At 39.4% G+C, this 21,766-nt stretch overlaps 1 protein-coding gene across 3 annotated transcripts in view; it reads right to left on the minus strand.

Annotated features, from left to right (window-relative positions):
- Positions 1 to 10,045: 10,045 nt before the first annotated feature.
- Positions 10,046 to 21,766, minus strand: part of PCNX4 (pecanex 4) — a 34,715-nt gene continuing 22,994 nt past the window's right edge. For all 3 annotated transcript variants that reach the window (XM_037031768.1, XM_037031769.1, XM_037031770.1), the window contains 4 exons: positions 21,578 to 21,681; positions 18,383 to 19,416; positions 17,829 to 18,015; positions 10,046 to 10,483 (listed from right to left, as the gene is read on the minus strand). In XM_037031768.1, coding sequence (XP_036887663.1) covers positions 10,232 to 10,483; positions 17,829 to 18,015; positions 18,383 to 19,416; positions 21,578 to 21,681 — 1,577 coding nt within the window. In that variant the 3' untranslated portion in view covers positions 10,046 to 10,231. The remainder of the gene's footprint in view (positions 10,484 to 17,828; positions 18,016 to 18,382; positions 19,417 to 21,577; positions 21,682 to 21,766) is intronic.

A 21,766-nucleotide genomic window follows, 5' to 3' on the forward strand; every position in this document is an offset into this window, starting at 1 on the left:
ACAATAGAAAATCAACAAATATTCCCTAATTATCCACTGTCAAAGGGGGCTTCACAGAAGAAAATCGTGGTTCTTTATAAGCACTGACAGTTTAGCTATAGGCAAGGTAATGCACATAACTGTAGAACAGTTGTTGAGAAAGTTGGAGGCCACCCTGGTGGCTGTCCTGGGGAAAGGGGAGAGATGATGTGTGGTGAAGGCGCACCATGGGGCACAGCAAGTAAAAGCAATGCGATAAATGCACACACAGCGATGTGGATGTGTCTTAGAAGCTTGGTGATGCATGAATAAAATGAAAAAACTATGACAACTGTGCTAATACACACTGAAATTTATGTGCATAGAAGGTAGTGCTCATTTTGTAAGAATACAATGAAAGGATAAACACTTAGATATAATGGTTGCTCAGGATGGGGAGAAAAATGGGGGTGTAGGATGGGGATAAAATGTAATGAGAGAGGGCTGTTGTACCACAAGTGGTGAAAACTGATTAATCAACACTGCGCCTGAGGTAAAAACAAAAGATGGATTGTTGGAACAACTCTAGAATGCTACAGAGTAACACCATGTGGCATGGTACAGACTGTAAGTGCAAGTTCAGAAAAGGGTGAGATTTGCAGATTAGGTTAGTGTTGAAGCTCCTTGTTTTGTTTAAAATTTTTAAAAATAATTTTATTAATTATTTAGATTTTATTTATCTTTAGAAGGGAAGGGAAAGAAAGAGGGAGAGAAATATCAATGTAGGGTTGCTCCTCCTGTGTCCCCTGCTGGGAACTGGCTTGCAACCCAGGCATGTGCCCTGACTAGGAATCGAACCGCAATCCTTTGGTTCGCAGGCCCATGCTCAATCCACTGAGCTATACCAGCTAGGGCTAAAGAAGTTTTTTTATATAGGACTTCCGGCCAAGATGGAGGTGTAGGTGGAAACACTGTGCCCCCTCTCACAACTAAATTTAAAGACAGCAAAGTTTTAGAAACAAAAATGCAGCCATAACAGTGAAAATTGAACTGTACAGAAGTTTACGACGACAAACCACTCAGCCAGACTGGTAAGAGGGGCGGAGTCAGTGGCGGAGCGGGTTGGGCTGGAAAGACCGTTGAGTCCAACCAGGTGTGGGGTGGCGATGGGTGGATCCAGTGAGGGCACAGGGTGGTGGGTTGACTTTGTCTCACAGTCGCACGCAGATAAACCAGGCAGAGGAGCGAGCAGTGAGACAGCGCAAACCAGGGCCCCAGCGATGGGAAATAAAGCCTAAAAGCACCGATTGAAAAAACTATCGGGGTCGAGGTGCCAGGAGAAGCTCCCAGGCTCACAGAGAGTTCGTTGGAGAGACCCACAGGGTCCTGGAGGGTACATGGGCCCACACACCTGGGAAGCACCAGAGGGGCCCAGTCTGCTTGTGGGAAGCTGCACAGGGGACAGAAATCGGAGAGAGAGCAGAGTAAAGCGCCATTTTTTTCCCTCTCTGACCCCACCCCCACATGTAGCGTCACTACCCAGCAACTGGGTTGCCCCGCCCTGGTGAAACCTAAGGCTCCACCCCTCATACATAACAGGTTCGAACAGACCAAACATTAGGACTCAAGAACAGCTCAAAGCCCCAGAGCCTATAATTCTAAGTGACCAAGAAATAGCCAGCCTTTCAGATACACAGTTCAAAATACTAGTGATCAGGATGCTCACAGAACTGGTTGATTTTGGTTGCAAATTAGATGAAAAAATGAGGATTACACTAAGTGAAATGAAGGAAAATGCACAGGGAACCAATAGTGATGGAAAGAAAATTGGGACTCAAATCAATGGAGTGGACCAGAAGGAAGAAAGAAACAACCAAACAAACAAAAGAATGAAGAAACAAGAATTCAAAAAAGTGAGGAGAGGCTTAGGAACCTCCAAGACATCTTTAAACGTTCCAACATCCGAATTATAGGGGTACCAGAAGGGGAAGAGGAACAGCCACGAGTGGAAAACTTATTTGAACAAATAATAAAGGAGAACTTCCCCAGTTGTCAAAGGAACTAGACTTCCAGGAAATCCAGGAAGCTCAGGGAGTCCCAAAGAAGTTGCACCCAAGAAGGAATACACCAAGGCACATCATAATTACATTAGCCAAGATTAAAATGAAGGAGAGAATTCTAGGAGCAGCAAGAGATAAGGGGACAGTCACCTGCAAAGGAGTTCCCATCAGACTGTCAGTGGATTTCTCAAAAGAGACCTTACAGGCAAGAAGGGGCTGGAAAGAAGTATTCCAAGTCATGAAATCCAAAGACCTACAGCCAAGATTGCTCTACCCAGCAAAGCTTTCATTTAGAATGGAAGAGCAGATAAAGTGCTTCTCAGAGAAGGTCAAATTCAAGGAGTTCATCATCACCAAGCCCTTATTATATGCAATGTTAAAGGGACTTATCTAAGAAAAAGAAGATAAAAACTATGAACAGTGAAAGGACAGCAAACTCCCAGTTACTAACAACCACAGCTAAAACAAAAGCAAACTAAGTGGACAGCTAGATCAGGAGCAGAAACACAGAAATAGAGATCACATGGAGGGTTAGCAACAGGGGAGTGGGAGGAGGAGAAGGGGGGAGAAGGTACAGAGAATAAGTAGCATAGATGGTAGGTAGAAAATAGACAGAGGGGAGGGCAAGAATAGTATGGGAAATATAGAATCTAGAGAACTTATGACACATGGACATGAACGAAAGGGGGGAATGGTGGGGGAGGGGTGTGCAGGGTGGAGAGAAGTGAAGGGGGGAATGGGACAACTGTAATGTCATAATCAATAAATTATATTAAACCATACAATTAAAAATTTTTTTAATAGAGGGGGAGTGAGAAAGGGAAACATCAATGTGAGAGAAACATTGATTGGTTGCCTTCTGTACACACCCAGACCAAGGATCAAACCCGTAACCTAGGCACATGCCCTGACTGGTAATTGAACCCATGGCCTTTTGGATTGTGGGAAGACGCCCAACCAACTGAGTCACACTGGCCAGGGCACTGTGGAAGTTGTTTGTAGTGAAGGTGTGACTTGAACTGAGCCTTGAAAGGGTACACTTTAAGGGAGGCTTCAGGAGATCGGGGTCCAGGTCAATCTTGTTTTCCTTGTCATCGAACCTGCGGTTGGCAGGTTGTGCATTGTGCTTGCCCACGTTCTGGGTTTGTTGTGAGCATGTAGGCTAGGCTGAGGACAGCTGAGGACATTCTAATCTTCAGCTGAGGACATTATTTTCATTGCTTTTTTAGAGAGAGAAGGGAGGGAGAGAAACATTGATGTGAGACAGAAGCATTGACTGGTTGCCTCCCATACACACCCGGGCTGGGGATTGGACATGGATCCTACATGCCTAGACTGGGGATTGGAACCTGCAACCTAGGCATGTGCCCTGACCGGGGATCGGTCCCACAACCCTTCAGTTACAGGAGGACACTCCAACTAAGCCACACCAGCCAGGTCAGCCAGGCATTCTTTGCCTCCAGAATGTCATGTATGAAAACTCAGACTGAAATTAGCATGGTATGAGGATAAAGGAAAAATGAATTCAGTGTGCTTAATTACATCAGCCAATGAATGAATGGTAGCAAAGGTATAATTTTAAATGATTTTTAGAAATTCACCTATGGTGTTTTTTATAGCATGTCATTACTATCTGTATAAGCCCTCTGTCATTCTCAGGCTATTTTGCCAGCAGCCCAAGATGGAAAGGTAGATTTTTGTCAAAGTTCATTTTCTCAAATACAGTCAAGAAAAGTGAAACAAAGTGTTCATATATTGACTTTAAAAAGTATTATTTTGCACTGACATCTCATTTCCTGATTATTATCTCCAATGGTCCTTTGAAATAAGAAGGAGATGATATGTTCCATTCTACCAGTGCTGAAAGTGAGGCATAAATGGGTTTGTGCAAGAGGATGGCTGGTGAGTTGGTAGAAAAGTCACCAGGAGAAGCTATGGCTTTAGGGTTTGTCTGCTATAGTACTGGGTGCACAAATAAAATCACATGAGACCTTAGTTACAGTCAATTATTGACAGGCAGGTTTAATAAACATCCTATAATTTTTAACACCTTTACTGAAATATAATTGATGTACAATAAATTGCATATAAAAAGTCTGTCCAGAAGATATCCAGCCATATGATATGAAAAACAGAAATATTTATTGAAGAAGACACAAGAAACATTGTACATGAGACAACTGACCTTTCAGTCCCCTTCAAAGCAGGCATCTTGGAACCTCACACAGTTTCCCAATTGCCGTCAGCTACTCCATTGTATTTTCCTGAATCTCATTGACAGTGTGAAATCTATTCTCTTTCAAAGGTGATTTTAGTTTTGGGGAAAGCCAGAAGTCGCAGGGTGCCAAATGTGGACTGTAGAGGGGTTGAGTCACCTGGGTAACTTGATGTTTTGCCAAAAAACTGCATGAGAAGTGATGTCATGATGAAGCTGCCAATCAGTCACCAATAGCTGTGGCCTTCTGAATCACTGAGTTTCTAGAGAGGAATGTTCAAGCTTAATGCAAAATTTGATGCAGATTTGCTGCTCTAGTTGCTCAGTGATTTTGAATGTGACCACCACACAGTACTCACATAATGTCTTCTACTTAGGACATTATGACTTATGAAATCATCAATGCACATCACTGATGTGCAGTCCAGTCCACTCTCCTTGGCTGCCAGGTTACATCAATGACACACAAACTGTTACACTAACAATGGCTTTTTTTGGACAGACCTCATATTTTAAGTGTACAATTTGATTAATTTTATCTTTCTCCTTCCCCTTATTACACTTTCCTCCTCAGCTTAGTAATTACATACTTTCTTTTTCTATTTTTTAGTGGTTATGCTATAGGTGATACAGCAAAAATCTAATTACTTGATACTTTAAAATTCTTTCTGAATAATACAAGGATCTAGAACTCTTTTAACTGTTAATTCCTGCACCAATTTATATACTGCTATTGTTATATATTTTGACATTTATTTTAACCTCAAACTATTTTATATCATCATCAATATAGGACTAACCATATATTTATCTTATTACTATTCATGCTGTCCTGTATCTCTGACCTACTTCAGGATCATTTTTCTTCTGAAAATATGTTTCCTTTTATGAGAATCTGCTGTTGAACATGTCTTTCTGAATCTGCTGTTTGAAAGTGTCTTTCTCCTCATCCTTAGAGTTGTTTTCAGCAAAAGGCTGAGTATAGTGTCTGCAGTTACTATCTTTTAGCAAATTGAAGTTATTCCACTGATTTCTGGTTTCCACATTTTCTATTGAGAAGTTGTCAGTTTGCTAATATTGCTGTTGCTTTGATAGCAATGTCTGTTATGTCCTTCTGGCTGCTTTTATGATTTCCTTTTCATATATTTTTTTCTTATGATGTGCTGTGGTGTGGTTTTATCATGCTTTGCTCTTACAGGGATTGATGGCTCTTAACAATATGATAAATTCTCAAGTCATTATCTCCTAAAATGTTGCTCCAGCTAGATTCTCCTCTCCTGGAATTCGAGTGACTTGTATGTCAAATCTCATGGCAACCCTATGTCTCTTAATCCTCTCATTGTATTTTCCATTCTTTTGTGTCATTTTTCATATCAGTTACTGGGTTGGCCAAAAAGTCCATTTAGTTTCTTCCATAAAATAAAAGACACATTTTCCATTTTCACCAATAACTTTATAATAGATTTGGATTTTGAGTATGTCGGCTATGACTTGCTATTGGCTTCTAGTGGGCAGAGGCCAAGGATGCTGCTAAACATCTTCCAATGCATAAGACAGCCCCACAGCAAAGGATTATTGGGACAAAATGTCAATAGTACCAAGAAACTCCACAAACCACTTCTGACACATTTGATCAGTCACAACACATTCTCCATAAATTGCACAAACTGTTTTTTGCATTTCAGTTGTTTTTACCTTTCTTGAAACAAGAAAGTATGGTATGTCCAAAATGTTGCATGTTTAAAAATGCACACTGTTATGACAGTTGTCACAATGCAATCTAACAAAATTGTTTTGAATGACGTTAAAGACAACTAAGCACTACTAGAGTTATTGTTTGGAAAAAACAAAACAAACTTTTTGGCCAAGCCAATATTTATTTCTGACCTAACTTTTAGTTCACTAATTCATACTTTAGGTGTATCCAATTTCTATCAATTTCTATCACTGAGTTTGTAAACTTGATTAATGTATTTTTCAGTTTGGGACTTGTCAATTCCTCTGTATTATTTTTAATTTTCTGCAGAAACTTTAAGTTTGGTGTTTTATATCTTTGTACCAAACATCATAATTACCAAGCCTGTGTTTAAAAACTCATTATCTGGATGCCCTGTGGGTCTGTTCATATTGTCTATCATTTCTCTTGGGTTTTGATCATGTTGTTTTACCTCCTCAGGTGCTTTAGATTGTCCAATATCAAATACGAAAATTTATAAAAAATAACTTGAAAGGTCAGTCCAGAGAACATTTACATTTGCTCTGGGTAGTGGCTAGCTTTGCAGGGTCACCTTAGTCCAGTTTTAGGGATTGCAGAGATTCAAATAGCATCTATTTTTTGCTCCCCCTTAAAATTAGGATGTAGTCCTTGAGGTCCCAATCCAAAGTGTGGTCAGTTTCTAAAGTCTCTCCCTCCTTCGTAAAAGAACCTTGGACTCCAATTTTTATCTCTCTAACTCTGCAGTGAGGCTATAAAATTGTTTAGCTTCTCAGGCTCTCAACCATTTCCTCTTAAATGGCAAATGCTCCCAGAAAAAAAAAAGCAGCCCAAATGCTGAGCTCAGGTCTCTAAATTTTATTCTTTGGATCTTGTTGATGGAATTCTTCATTATCTTCTTATTTCTCCAATTCCTTTAAGTAGGTTTAAAAATGTTATTTTTGCCCAGTTTTGCTAGTTGTTCTTTGTGAGATCATTGCTGTGAATTACCTATGCACTACTAAAGTAGAAGTCAGAAAAATAGGTTTTTAGGGAAATTCAGTAAGGTCACTTTGTCACCCTATAAATACATCAGATGGAAATACAAGTTACTTATATGTGATCAGTGCTAAGGAGAGAGGTTGAGGGGGGTATATATGGAATGGGGCAAAAGTATGTTTGCAGTTGTTCACAACAGCAACACAATAGTAAACTCTGTTTTGCATACTGACAACTGTAAGCCTACAGGGGATTACATTGTTCATGGCAGGGTGTCAAACTCATTTTCACCAGGGGCCACATCAGCCTCGCAGTTGCCTTCAAAGGGCCGAATGTAATTTCAACTCCTTCACAGTTAGGGAGTAGTTACATTTATACAGTCCTAAAATTATTTCACCCCTTTGAAGGCAACTGCGAGGCTGATGTGGTCCCTGGTGAAAATGAGTTTGACACCCCTGGTTTATGGTGACTACAGATTAAGAAGAGGGGGCCTGGAACCAACTGGTGAGAAGTTCCAAAATTTAGAGGTCTGCTAGAAAAAGGAAAGCAGCAAAAGAGATCAAGCCGTCAGGGAGACAGGAAGAAAACGAAGATAATGTGGTATCACAGGGGTCCCAAAAGAAAAAATAAATGTAAATCGAGGAGGGCTCAGATGTGTCAAATGCTACTTAGAGGGCAAATAAGATGAGAACATGGAAGTGACTAGTTGATTTGATAATCCGAAGGTAAATAGTGACCTTACTTAAAACTGTCTTTGGGGAAATAGTAGAAATGAAATCCAGACTGAAATGGTTTTATAATGGGGTGCATAGTGAGGGTCCTCTAAAATAGGAGAAACGGCCCCTACCACCCTTCACCCGGGGCAAGGAAGAAGTGGATGATACGTTTAAGATGCTCTGGATAACAGTGGCAAGTCCATGGTGGTACCTTTCTTAAATGGTAAGAGTGTATAGTGACTTGTGACATAACCAGGGAAGGTGGATGCCCACCCCAGCTGTCTGTGCACCACAGGGAACTCTTGCCCTGAGTAAAGATGGCAGGTGAAAGAAGGTGGAAAATACCGGGGAACTGGCAAAAATGGTGCATCATAGGAGGGGCCAGACATGGGGTCACACAGGAAGTTCTCTGCCAAGCATTTATAAGGGCATGAGGCCTGGAGATGCCGTAAGGACTGGAGGAAGAGCAAGCTACACGGCCTGGGGTAAGAAAGAGAAGACCCGCTGGGAAGCTTGCCTGAAGATGGTGGCAGAGCTGATGGAGCCATGCAGGGACTTGACCACACAAGCATATACTCGTGGGAGATGCTTGGAGCTGAACCGTGACTGGGAATGCTGAGCTACTTCTGCTCCCACTCTCTTGGGATGTGTGCCTCCTTGGACTCCACCATGACCCAGTGCAACGGGCACATGTTTCCCTCAACCACACTACATGGAGGGTGAGAAGACTATACCCGAGATCCTGAAGGAGAGCTGCTGTTGAGAGGATGCCAACTGTGAAACCCACAAAAGGGACGGAGACATGTTTGTGCAGCCGGCTTAAGAACAGATAAGGATAGGGGGAACTTCTGGTCATGCTTTTGCTTACAACCTGGTGGGGAGCACGGAAAGTGCTGGGTCTCGTGGGAGAACAGGACTCTGAGCAGGAGCGCTCTTGGCCCCCTCAGAGGTTGGAAAGAGGTTAATAAAAACCCATTTCTTTCAACACTAATTGTTGAGTTATGTGTTAAGGTGACATGTGGTGGAACCCCAGTTTAATCGGTCACAGTTAGACAAGGGAAAGATGAAGAAACCTGGCTATAAATGAATAAGGACATGGAGCAATTTGAGGAGCAGGTAAGGTAAAGAAAAAGCATGGCTTATCGTTATGATAACAATGAAAACCTTAAAACAGCTTAAAATGTCCATTAATTGGGGGGTTGCTGTACCTATCAATGTTATACAGTCATTAAAACTAATAATTACATAGAGTGTTTTTAATAAGAAAACTTTCACAGGTGACAAAAAATACATAAAACTGTCTAGCTAGTAAATCTCAATTATGTAAATCATAAACCCAAAATCTGAATTCAGCTGTAACATCAAGCCCTGTCTTCTATATAATTATACTGCTTCTCCAAAATTGGCTAAGATACAAAACTCATAAATTCATTATTTAAAAACTAGTCCGAAAGTTATCCTTTAACATTGCTGGATCAAACTGTTCCACATACGAAATAAATGGAATAGTAGTAATAATAAACTAATCATTACATTTCAAATTATTTCAAACATTTATAAAAAGAATGTATTACTGTATTACCAACTTAGGAGGCTATTATACATTTAGGTGAAAATAAAGTAACAGGTAGAGGAAATTAATGTCTCAAGTAATTCAGATTCATTGTTTATCCTCATTATAAGTACCTGCAAAAAGTTTCTAAGGAGCTAGAGAAGGAAAGTAAAATCCTGATGACATGAAAAATTTTCTCCCAAGATCTCTTTCTGTCTTTAGTTCAATACCTTAAAGGCACTAGTAACTGCTAGTCCTGTGGGTCATTTTTCAGGAGTACATTCAGTTGAAAAAAAATGCGTAAAAAAGTCTACAGAATGGCCCCCAGGAATCATACACAAATTACCCTAACTTTGCTGGTCCGGGGAGTATTAAATGATAAATGGGATAAATCCCTTTCCTTTCACATATATGAAAAAGATACTGGGAATAAAAAGGTTTTATTGGAAAAGATTTTATTAAAAATTATAAAGGTTTCTGAATTGAAGTATATGAAAAGAAGATAATTATATAAAAACATTCAGACCATGCTAAATGTTAAAATAAAATGGCACAAAGTTTGAAAATACTATAAAATTTAGCTGTATTTCAAATAAATAAATATACTTTATATAACCTTGAATAGCTTCTGTTATCATTACTTAAAAACAGTAATGTGTCTTTTAAGTATGTAAAAATTACATAGTTGTTGGCTTTATAAGGCAAGTCATCTATCACACATTTAAGAAAGCCTTAAACAATTCATTATCTAATTTTATACTAATGTTTCATAATTAACAAAGCCTACCATAATCCATAGGACAGAAAAATTGGCCCATAGTTTTAACTTTCATGTAAGACACACAGTTTTTCCTTCTGGGCCATTAAGATAGCTAAGAGAGTCAACTTTATAGAGCTTAGCTTAGCTTTTCCCCAGGCATCTGACTTGCGGGAGGAGAGAGAGGTCCATGAAGTTTGAGAAATCATCCTCACTCTCCGAGAAAGAAAAGATAAAGATGTTTCATTTGGTGACAACACACGCGCAGGTCAAAATGAGCTCTAATACAAGTGTATATGGAGAGGTTTTGATGAGTAAACTGGATATCCCAGGGGAGGATCAGCTGCTTGTACTGTAAGGTTTCTTAAAAGTAGCGGATGAGCTTGTATACTATAGCGTTCCTCGTCATCGTTTGTGGCATAAAGCAACTCCCATGAAAGATTGGCCCACTGACCTCTGACAGCTTCGGCATTTAACTTCCCAACTTGGATCAATAGTTCTTGAAGGGTAAGTACTCTCCCAGTGTAAACTCCCTTTAAGTATGAAAGGGGTGGGAAGAAAAAAAACAAGGTTATGTTCAGGCCTTTATATTTTACTTATAAATGTAGAAAAGATTCCATTGTACTGAGACAAACTTAAACAGAAAGTGGTATGTTAAAATGTATACACAAGTTGCTTGTCTTCAGAACTAAGAGTCACCTGATAGCATTTCACTCAATGAAGAGAAGAGCAAAATCTCACTGTTTCTCTTTCCTTTCTTTAATATACTTTACTGATTATGCTATTATAGCTGTTCCATTTCCCCCCCCCTTTATTCCCCTCTGCCCTGTACAGCCCCTCCCACCTGTGTTCCCCTGCTTTAGTTCATGTCCATGGGTCATACATATAAGTTTTTTGGCTTCTACATTTCCTACACTGTTCTTAACCTCCCCCTGTCTATTTTCTACCTACCATCTATGCTACTTATTCTCTGTACCTTTTTCCTCCTCTCTCCCCCTCCCACTACCCCACTGATAACCCTCCATGTGATCTTCATTTCTGTGGTTCTGTTCCTGTTCTATTGATTGCTTAGTTTGTTTTTGTTTAGGTTCAGTTGTTAATAACTGTTTGTTGTCATTTTACTGTTCATACTTTTATCTTTTTTTCTTAGGTAAGTCTCTTTACCATTTCATATAATAAGGACTGGGTGATGATGAGCTCCTTTAACTTGACATTATCTGGGAAGCACTTTATCTGCCCTTCCAATTTAAATGATAGCTGTGATGGATAGAGCAATCTTGGATGGAGGTCCTTGCCTTTCATGACTTGGAATACTTCTTTCCAGCCCCTTCTTGCCTGCAAGGTCTCTTTTGAGAAATCAGATGACAGTCTTATGGGCACTCCTTTGTAAGTAACTATCTCCTTTTCTCTCACTGCTTTTAAGATTCTCCCCTTATCTTCAATCTTGACTAAAGTAATTATGATGTGCCTTGGTGTGTTCCTCCTTGGGTCCATCTTCTTTGGGACTCTCTGAGCTTCCCAGACTCCCTGGAAGTCTATTTCCTTTGCTGGATTTGGGAAGTCCTCCATTATTTGCTCAAATAAGTTTTCAAATTCTTGCTCTTCTTCTTCTCCTTCTGGCACCCCTATGACTCAGATGTTGGAACGTTTAAAGATGTCTTGGAAGTTCCTAAGCCTTTCCTCAATTTTTTAAATTCTTGTTTCTTCATTCTGTTTTGGTTGAATGTTTGTTTCTTCCTTCTGGTCCACACTGTTGATTTGAGTCCTGGTGTCCTTCCCATCAGTGTTGGTTCCCTGTACATTTTCCTTTATTTCACTTAACATAGCCTTCACTTTTTCCTCTAATTTGTGACCATATTCAACCAATTCTATGATTATCCTGATTACCAGTGTTTTGAACTGTGCATCTGATAGGTTGGCTATCTCTTCATCACTTAGCTGTACTTTTGCTGGAACCTTGATCTGTTGTTTCATTTGGGCCATTTTTTTTTGTCTCAGTTTACTTGTAGCTCAACCCCCACAGGTGTTTTCAGTCGGAGGCTTTGAGGTTTTATTTCCCTGTACTGGTACCCTGGGTTGTGCAGTCTCTCTTGCTCCCCAGTTGTTCCTCCCAGTTTATCTGCACATGAATGTGAGACCTGGTTTGCCAGCTGCAGCCCTGCTGAGAGTCCTCTCTATCTGGCTGCACATCTCTGCCCAGCTGCACATCTCCGCCCCTCCTACTGGTCTGGATGAATGTGTCTACTTTAACTCCTTGGTTGTTGGATTTCCATACAGTTCAATTTTCTGTTGGTACTGGTTGTTTTTTGTTTCTAAATTGCTGTTGTCCTTCTTTTGGCTGTGCAAGGGGGCACAGTGTGTCTACCTATGCCTCCATCTTGGCCGTAACTCCTCCTTCTCTTTATTTTTTTTCTCTATTCCTTCGTCCCACCTGGCCTCAGCAATGCATGTCATATACACTAGTCAGTGGGCAATCATACAATGGGCTCTTTCCCAAAACAGTTTCACTAAAGATATAATTTACAGCCCATACAATTTACTTAATGTAAAGTGTACATTTCAACCATTTTTAAAATGGTTTTTTCAGATATGTACAACTATCACCAGGCAGTTTTAGAACATTTGCATGACCTCAGAAAGAAACCTTGTACGCTTTAGCTATTACCCTCCTATCTCTTCATTCCCCTAGGCCTAAGCAACCAATAATGCACTTTGTCACTCCAGAGGATTGCCTATTCTGAAAATTTCATATGAATGGAATCATATAATATGTGCTCTTTTATGACTGGCATCTGTAACTCAGCATGTTTTCAAGGTTCATTCATGTTGAGCATTTAATAGCACTTTATTAGTTTTTTTATAGTCAAATAACATTCCACTGTATGGAAATACCACAATTTGTGTATTCATCAGTTGATGGACAATTGGGTTATTTCTACCTTTTGGCAATTACGAATAACACTGCTATCAACATGCACATATGTATTTTTATTTGTAGTGATGTTTTTGTTTCTCTTGGTTATATCAGGGAGGACCCCTCCCAAAACTGGAATTATCTTTTGGAGGGCAGGCCCCTTGTAGTACAGGTTTCCCCTACTAGATAAGTGCTCTAGAAACCCATCTGTACCAGTGTACCAACTGGCATAGTTGTGAGAGGCTATGTTTGGCTTCAGTGAATTTTTTCTGAAGACTCTTTCCATGTGCTTGCCCATTTCATGATGGGTGATTTACGAGCACACCTGCCTACACTGTGCTGAGTGTTCAGTGTTTTTTGACCCCAAATGGCATGACCCCCCATGCCCTACCCTCCCTATTCACCTGATCTCACCTCGAGTGACTTTGTTTTGTTTCTCTGGATGAAAACTGTCCTCAAGGGAAACGTTTTGCTAATGTGGAAGAGGTGAAACAAAAAATGGCAGAAGTGCTAAAAGGCATCAAAATCGATGAATTAAAAAACTGTTTTCAGCAGTGGTAAAAACCTCCTGAAGGTGTATTGTATCAAATGAAGAGTACTTTGAAGATGACTGAAGTTTTAACATGTAAGAATACACAATTTTTTATAAATACCAGTTTTTTAGGGTCCTTTTTCATTTACCTAGGAGTAGTATAACTGGGTCAGAGGTAATTCTATATTTAATTATTTAAGAAACTGCCAGGATGCTTTTGAAGGTGATTGCACAATTTTACATTTGTGCCAGCACTGTATTAGAGTTCCAATTTCTCCACATCCTTGCCATCACTACTATGTGACTTTTTCATTTTAGCCATCCTGGTGTGCATGAAGTGATATTTCATTGTAATTTTGATTTGCATTTCTCTGATGAGTCCCGGACTAGGGATTGTATGCACCTGAACTGGGGATCGAACACACAACCTAAGTATGTGCCCTGAACAGGAATCAAACCAGCAAACTTTCGGTTACAGGAGGACACTCCAACCCACTGAGCCACACTGGCAATTTCTTTTTTTTTCTTTTTGAAAAATATATTTTATTGATTATGCCATTACAGTTGTCCCATTTCTCCCCCCTTCATTCCCCTCCACCCTGCACACCCCCCCACCACTCCCCCCTTTCGTTCATGTCCACGTGTCTCAAGTTCTTTTAGATTCTATATTTCCCCTACTACTCTTGCCCTCCCCTCTGTCTATTTTCTACCTACCATCTATGCTACTTATTCTCTGTACCTTCTCCCCCCTTCTCCTCCTCCCACTCCCCTGTTGCTAACCCTCCATGTGATCTCCATTTCTATGTTTCTGCTCCTGATCTAGCTGTCCTCTTGGTTTGCTTCTGTTTTAACTGTCATTGTTAATAACTATGAGTTTGCTGTCCTTTCACTGTTCATATTTTTTATCCTCTTTTTCTTAGATAAGTCTCTTTAACATTTCATATAATAAGGGCTTGGTGATGATGAACTCCTTGAATTTGACCTTATCTGAGAAGCACTTTATCTGCTCTTCCATTCTAAATGAAAGCTTTGCTGGGTAGAGCAATCTTGGCTATAGGTCTTTGGATTTCACGACTTGGAATACTTCTTTCTAGCTCCTTCTTGCCTGTAAGATCTCTTTTGAGAGATCAGTTGACAGTCTGATGGGCACTCCTTTGTAGGTGACTGTCCCCTTATCTCTTGCTGCTTCTAGGATTCTCTCCTTCATTTTAATCTTGGCTAATGTAATTATGATGTGCCTTGGTGTGTTCCTTCTTGGGTCCAACTTCTTTGGGACTTGGAGCTTCCTAGATTTCCTGGAAGTCTATTTTCCTTGCCAGATTGGGGAAGTTCTCCTTTATTAGTTGTTCAAATAAGTTTTCTACTTGTTGCTCTTCCTCTTTCCCTCCTGGTACCCCTATAATTCTGATGTTGGAATGTTTAAAGATGTCCTGGAGGTTCCTAAGCCTCTCATTTTTTTGAATTTTTGTTTCTTCATTGTTTTCCATTTGGTCACTTTTTTCTTCCTTCTGGTCCACTCCCTTGATTTGAGTCCCAGTTTCCTTTCCATCACTATTGGTTTCCTGTGCATTTCCCTTCATTTCAATTAGTTTAGCCTTCATTTGTTCCTCTAATTTGTGACTAAAATCAACTAGTTGTGTGAGCATCCTGATTACCAGTGTTTTGAACTGTGCATCTGATAGGTTGGCTATCTCTTGGTCACTTAGAAGTATTGGTTCTGGGGCTTTGGGCTGTTCTTTTTGAGCCATAATGTTTTTGTCTGTTCGCGCCTGTTATGTATGAGGGGAGGAGCCTTAGGCGTTCACCAGGGTGGAACGACCCAGTTGCTGGGTTGTGACGCTGTATGTGGGGGTGGGGTCAGAGAGGGGCAACAGTACTTGTTCTGTTCTCTCTTGGATCTTGGGCCCCTCTGCTGCTTCTCACAAGCAAATTGGGCCCTTCTGGTGCTGGTTCCTGGGTGCATGGGCTTTTGCACCCTCCAGGACCCTGTGGGTCTCTCCAACAAACTCTCTGTGAGCCTGGTGGCTTCTCCCGGCACCTCAACTCCGATAGTTTTTCAATCGGTGCTTTTAGACTTTATTTCCTGTTGCTGGGGCCCTGGTTTGCACTGGCTGTCTCACTGCTCGCTCCTCTGCCTGGTTTATCTGCACGCAACTGTGTGATCGTATTCAGCCAGCTGCCCTGCGCCCTCACTGGGTCTGTCCGTTTCCACCCAGCACTTGGGATCCTCCAACCATCGCTTGTATGCTTGGGTCTGTCTAGCCACCTTTTCCAGTGTGACCCTGCTCCACCAGCCAACATCTCTCCACCAGCCGCTGGCTCCGCCCCTCTTACCAGTCTGGCTGAATGGTACGTTGTTGTCAGACTTCCGTACAGTTCCATTTTCTGTGTTTTGGTTGCATTTTTGTTACTAAAACTTTATTGTCTTTAAACCTGGTTGTGTGAGGAGGCACAGTGTTTCCATCTACCCCTCCATCTTGGCCGGAAGTCTCACACTGGCAATTTCTGATGTCTGTTTTTCTCCCCTGGTGTATGAGTCAGACTTTCCTATTTTTTTTTTTGTTTTTTCCCATGTCTCATAATTTTTGTTGAAAACTGGACATTCTAGTTAACACTGTAACAATTCTGGGTACTGATCCTCTCCTCCCCTTCAGTTAAGACTTGTTATTTGCTTAATAGTTTAATAAGTTTTTGGATGACTTCAGTGAAATTAATCCCTACGTCCCTGCCAGGTGTGAAGTCTTCGATGTTGCTCCTTTGGGAGTGCAGCCTTGTGAAGGACCACAGTTACACTGGGGTAACCGTGGTTTTGGCAGGGCTCTCTCTCTGTTAAGCATTCACACCCAGGTGTTCAACACCCCTGATGGATCTACATTTTCAAACCTGGGGCTCCATAGACTGATCCAATTAAATTTAGGATCCTTTGAAAGAATAGCTTTGGGGATAAATATTTGAGATTTGTTGTGACCCCAGGAGTGGCAGGGGTGGGGGAGGGGCTCTATTGTTTCTTTCTGGGTTCTCTCACTCAATCTATCCAACCTACAGTTTAGATTTTATCTTTAATGAATTTACCAACTGCCTCTTAATTACTGTTCACTACAACATCCATAGTTTTTGAGAGAATCTTAGGCTTCAATGTGTCCACACTGTTTTGCAACTAACATTGGTTCTTTTGGAAAGGGATTCATTTTGTTTGTCTGTTTGTTTAATGGTTTGCTTCTCTAACTGGGCAAACTTTTTGAGCCAGAGCTCTGAATCTGAAGGTGAGATAATGATGTACTTCTCTCTGAGTGATACCTCAGCTTTAGGAGATAACCGCTTGGTAGAGGAGGAGCAATAGCCTCGGGTCTTCTTTGTCCTATCTCTCCCAGCATGGAATCTCCACTGCACGGGGATGCAAGGGTGATGGGGCCACTAGTATTCTCAGTGACTCCATGTCCAGGTTAAAGTCTCCACACATTGAGCTGGACTGTCCAGAAAGGAGTTCTCACCTCCTGACTACACATGCTCAGAAGCTAGCCTCACAACAGGTTGCCGAGAGTAAGACGAGAACGGCTGAAGTCCTGCCTCTCAGGAAAAGTCCTCCGACTGGCAGCTGAGGGGGGTGGGGAACTCTGTGTTCTTGGCCATGCAGTCTGGACGAATGTTTCTATCTTACCGAGCTGGGGGGAAACAGGCCTTGGTGCAAATACTGCAGTCTCTTACTGTGCTTACTGGGTGTTAGTTGATTTTCTTGAATAAATATTTCTTCATTTGCTGTATGCTTTTAGAATAATTTGCAAAACTTTAAAGAACTGTTTTTAAAAATAATTTTCATTATTTTCATTTGGGAGTACATCTGCAGAGCTTCTTAGGCTCTAATGCCAGACAAGGAGCCCATAATAAGCTTGTAGCATTGAGTTTTTCATACTCTGCCCACTCAATGACATTTTAAATGCAATTAGAACCAGTACTATACTTTAAAAAGTTATTGACTATTTGGAGTGAATTTCTTCATTTTAACTTTCTTAATTTTCACAGGTCAGACATGCTTCAAATGAAGTAGAACTATCAGCAAAAAAAATATTTTGCCACTACAAATTAAGTTTTCTTCTGGAGTCAAATCCAAAGTGATAATTCATACAGTTGAATTTGGCAGACATACAATCCTTTTAGTCAAACATGCTATAGCAAACTGCATTTATTTGACTACCCTATAAGTCAGTTATTACACAATGACTGCACAACATTTTTAATTGGCTCCTATTAAGTTTGTAAAAGTAAATATTCAGTCATTTTACAACTGAAGTGATCTGGCCATAAAGTCATGATTACAAATGTCTTAAAACTGTAATTCATATGTAGAATGTCATATCTCTATCACCAGTTCAAATACTTTATAACCAATTTCTGCTCTTGAAAGTAATATACAAAAACTCAGTTTTAATCTTACCATATTTGGATCATACCCCAGAGAAAACAAGTATGGTTTTTCTTGTAAAACTGCTTCTTTCCACTTTTCATCAGATACCGAACCAATGTACCAGTCATTTTCATATTCTTCAAGGTAGTTAGTTAGCTCTTTAAAATCTTCTATTGGACCTAAACTTGCTTTATCAACCATCAGTTTCAGAGTATACCTAAAAAATGCAGAAGCAAAGAATTTTACACTTAAAAATTTTTTATCAACCTTATAAATGAAATAGATTTTGTTTTATCAATATTTTGAAGACATTAAACTGAAGTGATATATATTTCATATTAAAAGTGTGAAATGACAGAGTTAAGAAATCCAAATGAAAAATAAGTTACCCACCCAAAGAAAACAAAATTAATAAACTAAAGTGTATTCCTGATTACCACAATACATACTAGGCAATTTTTTCAGTTTTAAGAAAGTGATTACTTTTCAAAATTAGAAGTGATGGTGTATCTCCTTCCAGGTTACTAAAAAACTCAACAGTTTCCCGTCAGTGTTACAACCTGAATAGAATCAAAATGAATTACCTGAAAGCTTTCAGTGCTAGCTGGAACAGTTCTGGCTTTTCGGTCAGCCAATCAAAGGCAACAGACCAAGGCAAAACACCACTGTAAACTCTCAATATATGAGCAGGAGTAGGGTCCATATTGCACACTCCAAACAAACTAAAATAACAAGTCATTACTACATGAACATAAAAGTCTTTTAAAACTCTGTCATTTGCAATTTCTTCCAGCACATCTGGGACATTTTCTTCTGAAGGAAAACATTCCAACTGCTTTAACACAAACTGGTACCAGTCTTCTGGAAACAATAAGCTCATCTCCCTCATTTTGGACTTAGGCAAACAGTCAGACGTCCACTCTTCAGGTAAGCTTAACAGGTGAGAATGAGAACTGAACTCCATGAGTGGAATATAGGCCACTCCTTCTTGTTTTCCTTTGTCAGTAGCAGGGTATCCCAGTACAACTGCTTTGTAAAGACTATTTTCAGGAACTTTGCCTATAGAAGGATCACCAACCACCTGTGATTCTACTGATCCTGGAAGAGGCAAATTTATACGTTGCAAAACTTTTAATTGATCTTTTTCTTCATTTCCTTTTTTGGTAGTTGGTTCATCACCCAAAACATCATCAGACCAGTCATCTAAAGTTCCTGAATTTAAACTAACTGAGTCTTCTGGGGATTTGTTTTGTGGTGAAGTATTTAAAGTGGGCAGGATTATTAGAGATGTTTTTTCTTTATTGTCAGTTTTGTGAACATGTTCCTGCATGCTGGACCTTCTGGAGCAGTAATGAATGAGGATCCACACAAGTACTTTAATAAGGTCACTTTTAAATTCAATTAAGTTATCATTAGAATCTATTATGCCAGAGAGGACATTCCTGGCATCAGAATAGAGTTTCACAGGCAAAACAGTACAGGGTGTCAAGACATTTCCAAAGTGTCCATTAATGGAACATATTTTTGCATATTCTTCTTGTGCAAAGGCACCTTCAAAAACTTCATCAACTCTTCGAGCTTCAGCAGTATGACATGATGTCTCTTGCAATTCTAACCCCTGAGGAAATGAAAAAGTATGCAAATTTATGATCACTTATTACACATAGAAAAGCAATTAGTATTGTAAATGCCTATAAACTTGGTTCTCAAAATAAAAATATAAAAAATGTGAAAATTTTCTTTAACTCAAGAGCTACACCTTAACTCAAACTTAACAGTACTTAAGACATTTGCTGTTGAATACAGAGATAAAAATAATCCCACCATTTCAAAATAAATTATAGAAACTCTACTAGAAATCAACAAAACAATTTTACTGAACATGACTATAATTTTAAAAAACTGTATCTGTAATCAAGTTTGAACCACACTCAAAAAATTTTAAAATTACAGTAATTTTTTTAGGGAAAAAAGTAAAATTAGAATTATATAATGTGCACAGTAGTTTTGTGTCCTTTCCATCCTACTTTCTATGAGAGCATTATTCTCTTGTGTGGATAGACCATAATTTACTTAACCACCCTCATGTTCCAGTGTTTTACTATAATAACATAACAATAATAATAATAAAGATTTATGTATTTGATTACTGTCTGTCTCCTCCAACTACAATGTAAACTTCACGAGCAGCTCTCCTTTGGTTACTACTATATATGCAGTGCCTAAACCAGTACATGGTATGCAGTAGGTATACAACAAATATATGTTGAAAGAAATATTATGAATACATTTTTAGAACCTTTTTAAAAATTGATTTTAGAGAGAGAGGAAGAGAGAAGAAAGGGGGGAGAGAGAGAAAAGGAAACACTGATTTCTGGTTCCACTTATTTATGCATTTATTGGTTGATTCTTGTGTGTGTTGGGGATCGAACCTGCAGCCTTGGTGTATCAGAACAATGCTCTAACCAACTGAGCTACCAGGCCAGGACCTGAATACATTCTTATGTAAAGTTTAAATACATTTTGATTACTGCCCCAAAAGGAATCAAATAAAGAGGATGTTTTCAGGTCCTTGCTTTCTATTATTATTGCTGTTTATTTGTTTATACATTTTTACAAAACTATCAGTGCCTTTAATAAAAGGTAATTCTGTCAGAATTTATTATGATCCAAGGAGAAGACATGAAATGTGACATCAGAACCCATTTTTAAATCATGGACTACCAGATGCTAGCACACAATCCTGAGTAGGTCACCTAACCTCTCTGAGATTCTTTTTTCCTTCTCTTTCAAAGAAAAATAATACTAGCACATAGTGTTGTGAAGACTAAAGTAATGAAAGTACTTTGTAAACTTTAAAGCGTTAAACAAATGTTACTGGCCCTGGCTAGTGTGGCTCAGTGGATTGAGTGCCAGTTTGCAAACCAAAAAGTCACAGGTTTGATTCCCAGTTGGGGCGCGTGCCTGGGTTGTGGGCCAGGTCTCCAGTATGAGGCACGGGAAGGGCAACCACATATTGCTGTCTCTCTCCCTGTCTTTCTCCCTCCCTTCCCCCTCTCTAAAAATAAATAAAATCTTTTAAAAAAAGTACATGGTATATAGCTAAGCAAGCTCATGTCCGAAAACACTGAAAAAGAAAAAAAGACTGCCACCAAGAGGTATGTCTTATACCACATGTCATGGAGCACAAAAGGTCAGTAAAAGGACCCACTTTATTAGGTTCTATAAGCAACTCTAATAAGGCATTTTATTCTAAAAGGAAGAAGAAAAAAACATGGTATACCAGATAGAAGCAGTGGATCACAAAGTTTTTCTTAAATTGAGAAAGATATATGGTATAGGTATGAAAAAAATCTCACCGAGTCATATGTTTGAGATGCTCAACTAGACAGGGATAAAAAAGCAAGACTGGATGAAAATTAGGAATGTATATTTTATTATTGTGTTCTGTTACACAATCAGTACTAGTTTGTCTATTGATATGTGTGTATACTGAAATACACTTTAAAACCCCCAGGTGTTTTCAGAGGTTAACTAAAAGATACTCTTTCAAACTGAGTTATTAAGTATTTGATGTGTACATAACAAGTAAAATTTTTTACACATGTATTATAAAAATACATTTGTTGGCAAAAGTACACTTAACAGTTGTGAGTACACGAAACACAGAGTTTATTCTTAAATTATTTTTATTAATTATTATATTACTGATTTGTATTACAACTGTAAATCTACTTTTGCCCAGCCCTGGACTAGAGAGGTTTCACACGCACACTGACCTTAATGTTAATATAGCAGTAAGTATAGCCATGTTCTAGAATCATTATCCATATTAAACGATCCTGAAAACGGCCCAAGTAATGAGATCCAGGTAAGAGGAGACCTAAAAGAAATCCAAAAAAAAGGGAAAAATAAGTAATTATTCAAGCTTGTTTTATTTTGCCACATGCATCTTCAAAATTGATAAT

This window comes from Sturnira hondurensis, unplaced genomic scaffold (assembly GCF_014824575.4).
Source record: "Sturnira hondurensis isolate 20B ecotype Veracruz unplaced genomic scaffold, ASM1482457v3 Scaffold0021143, whole genome shotgun sequence".
Taxonomy (NCBI): domain Eukaryota; kingdom Metazoa; phylum Chordata; class Mammalia; order Chiroptera; family Phyllostomidae; genus Sturnira; species Sturnira hondurensis.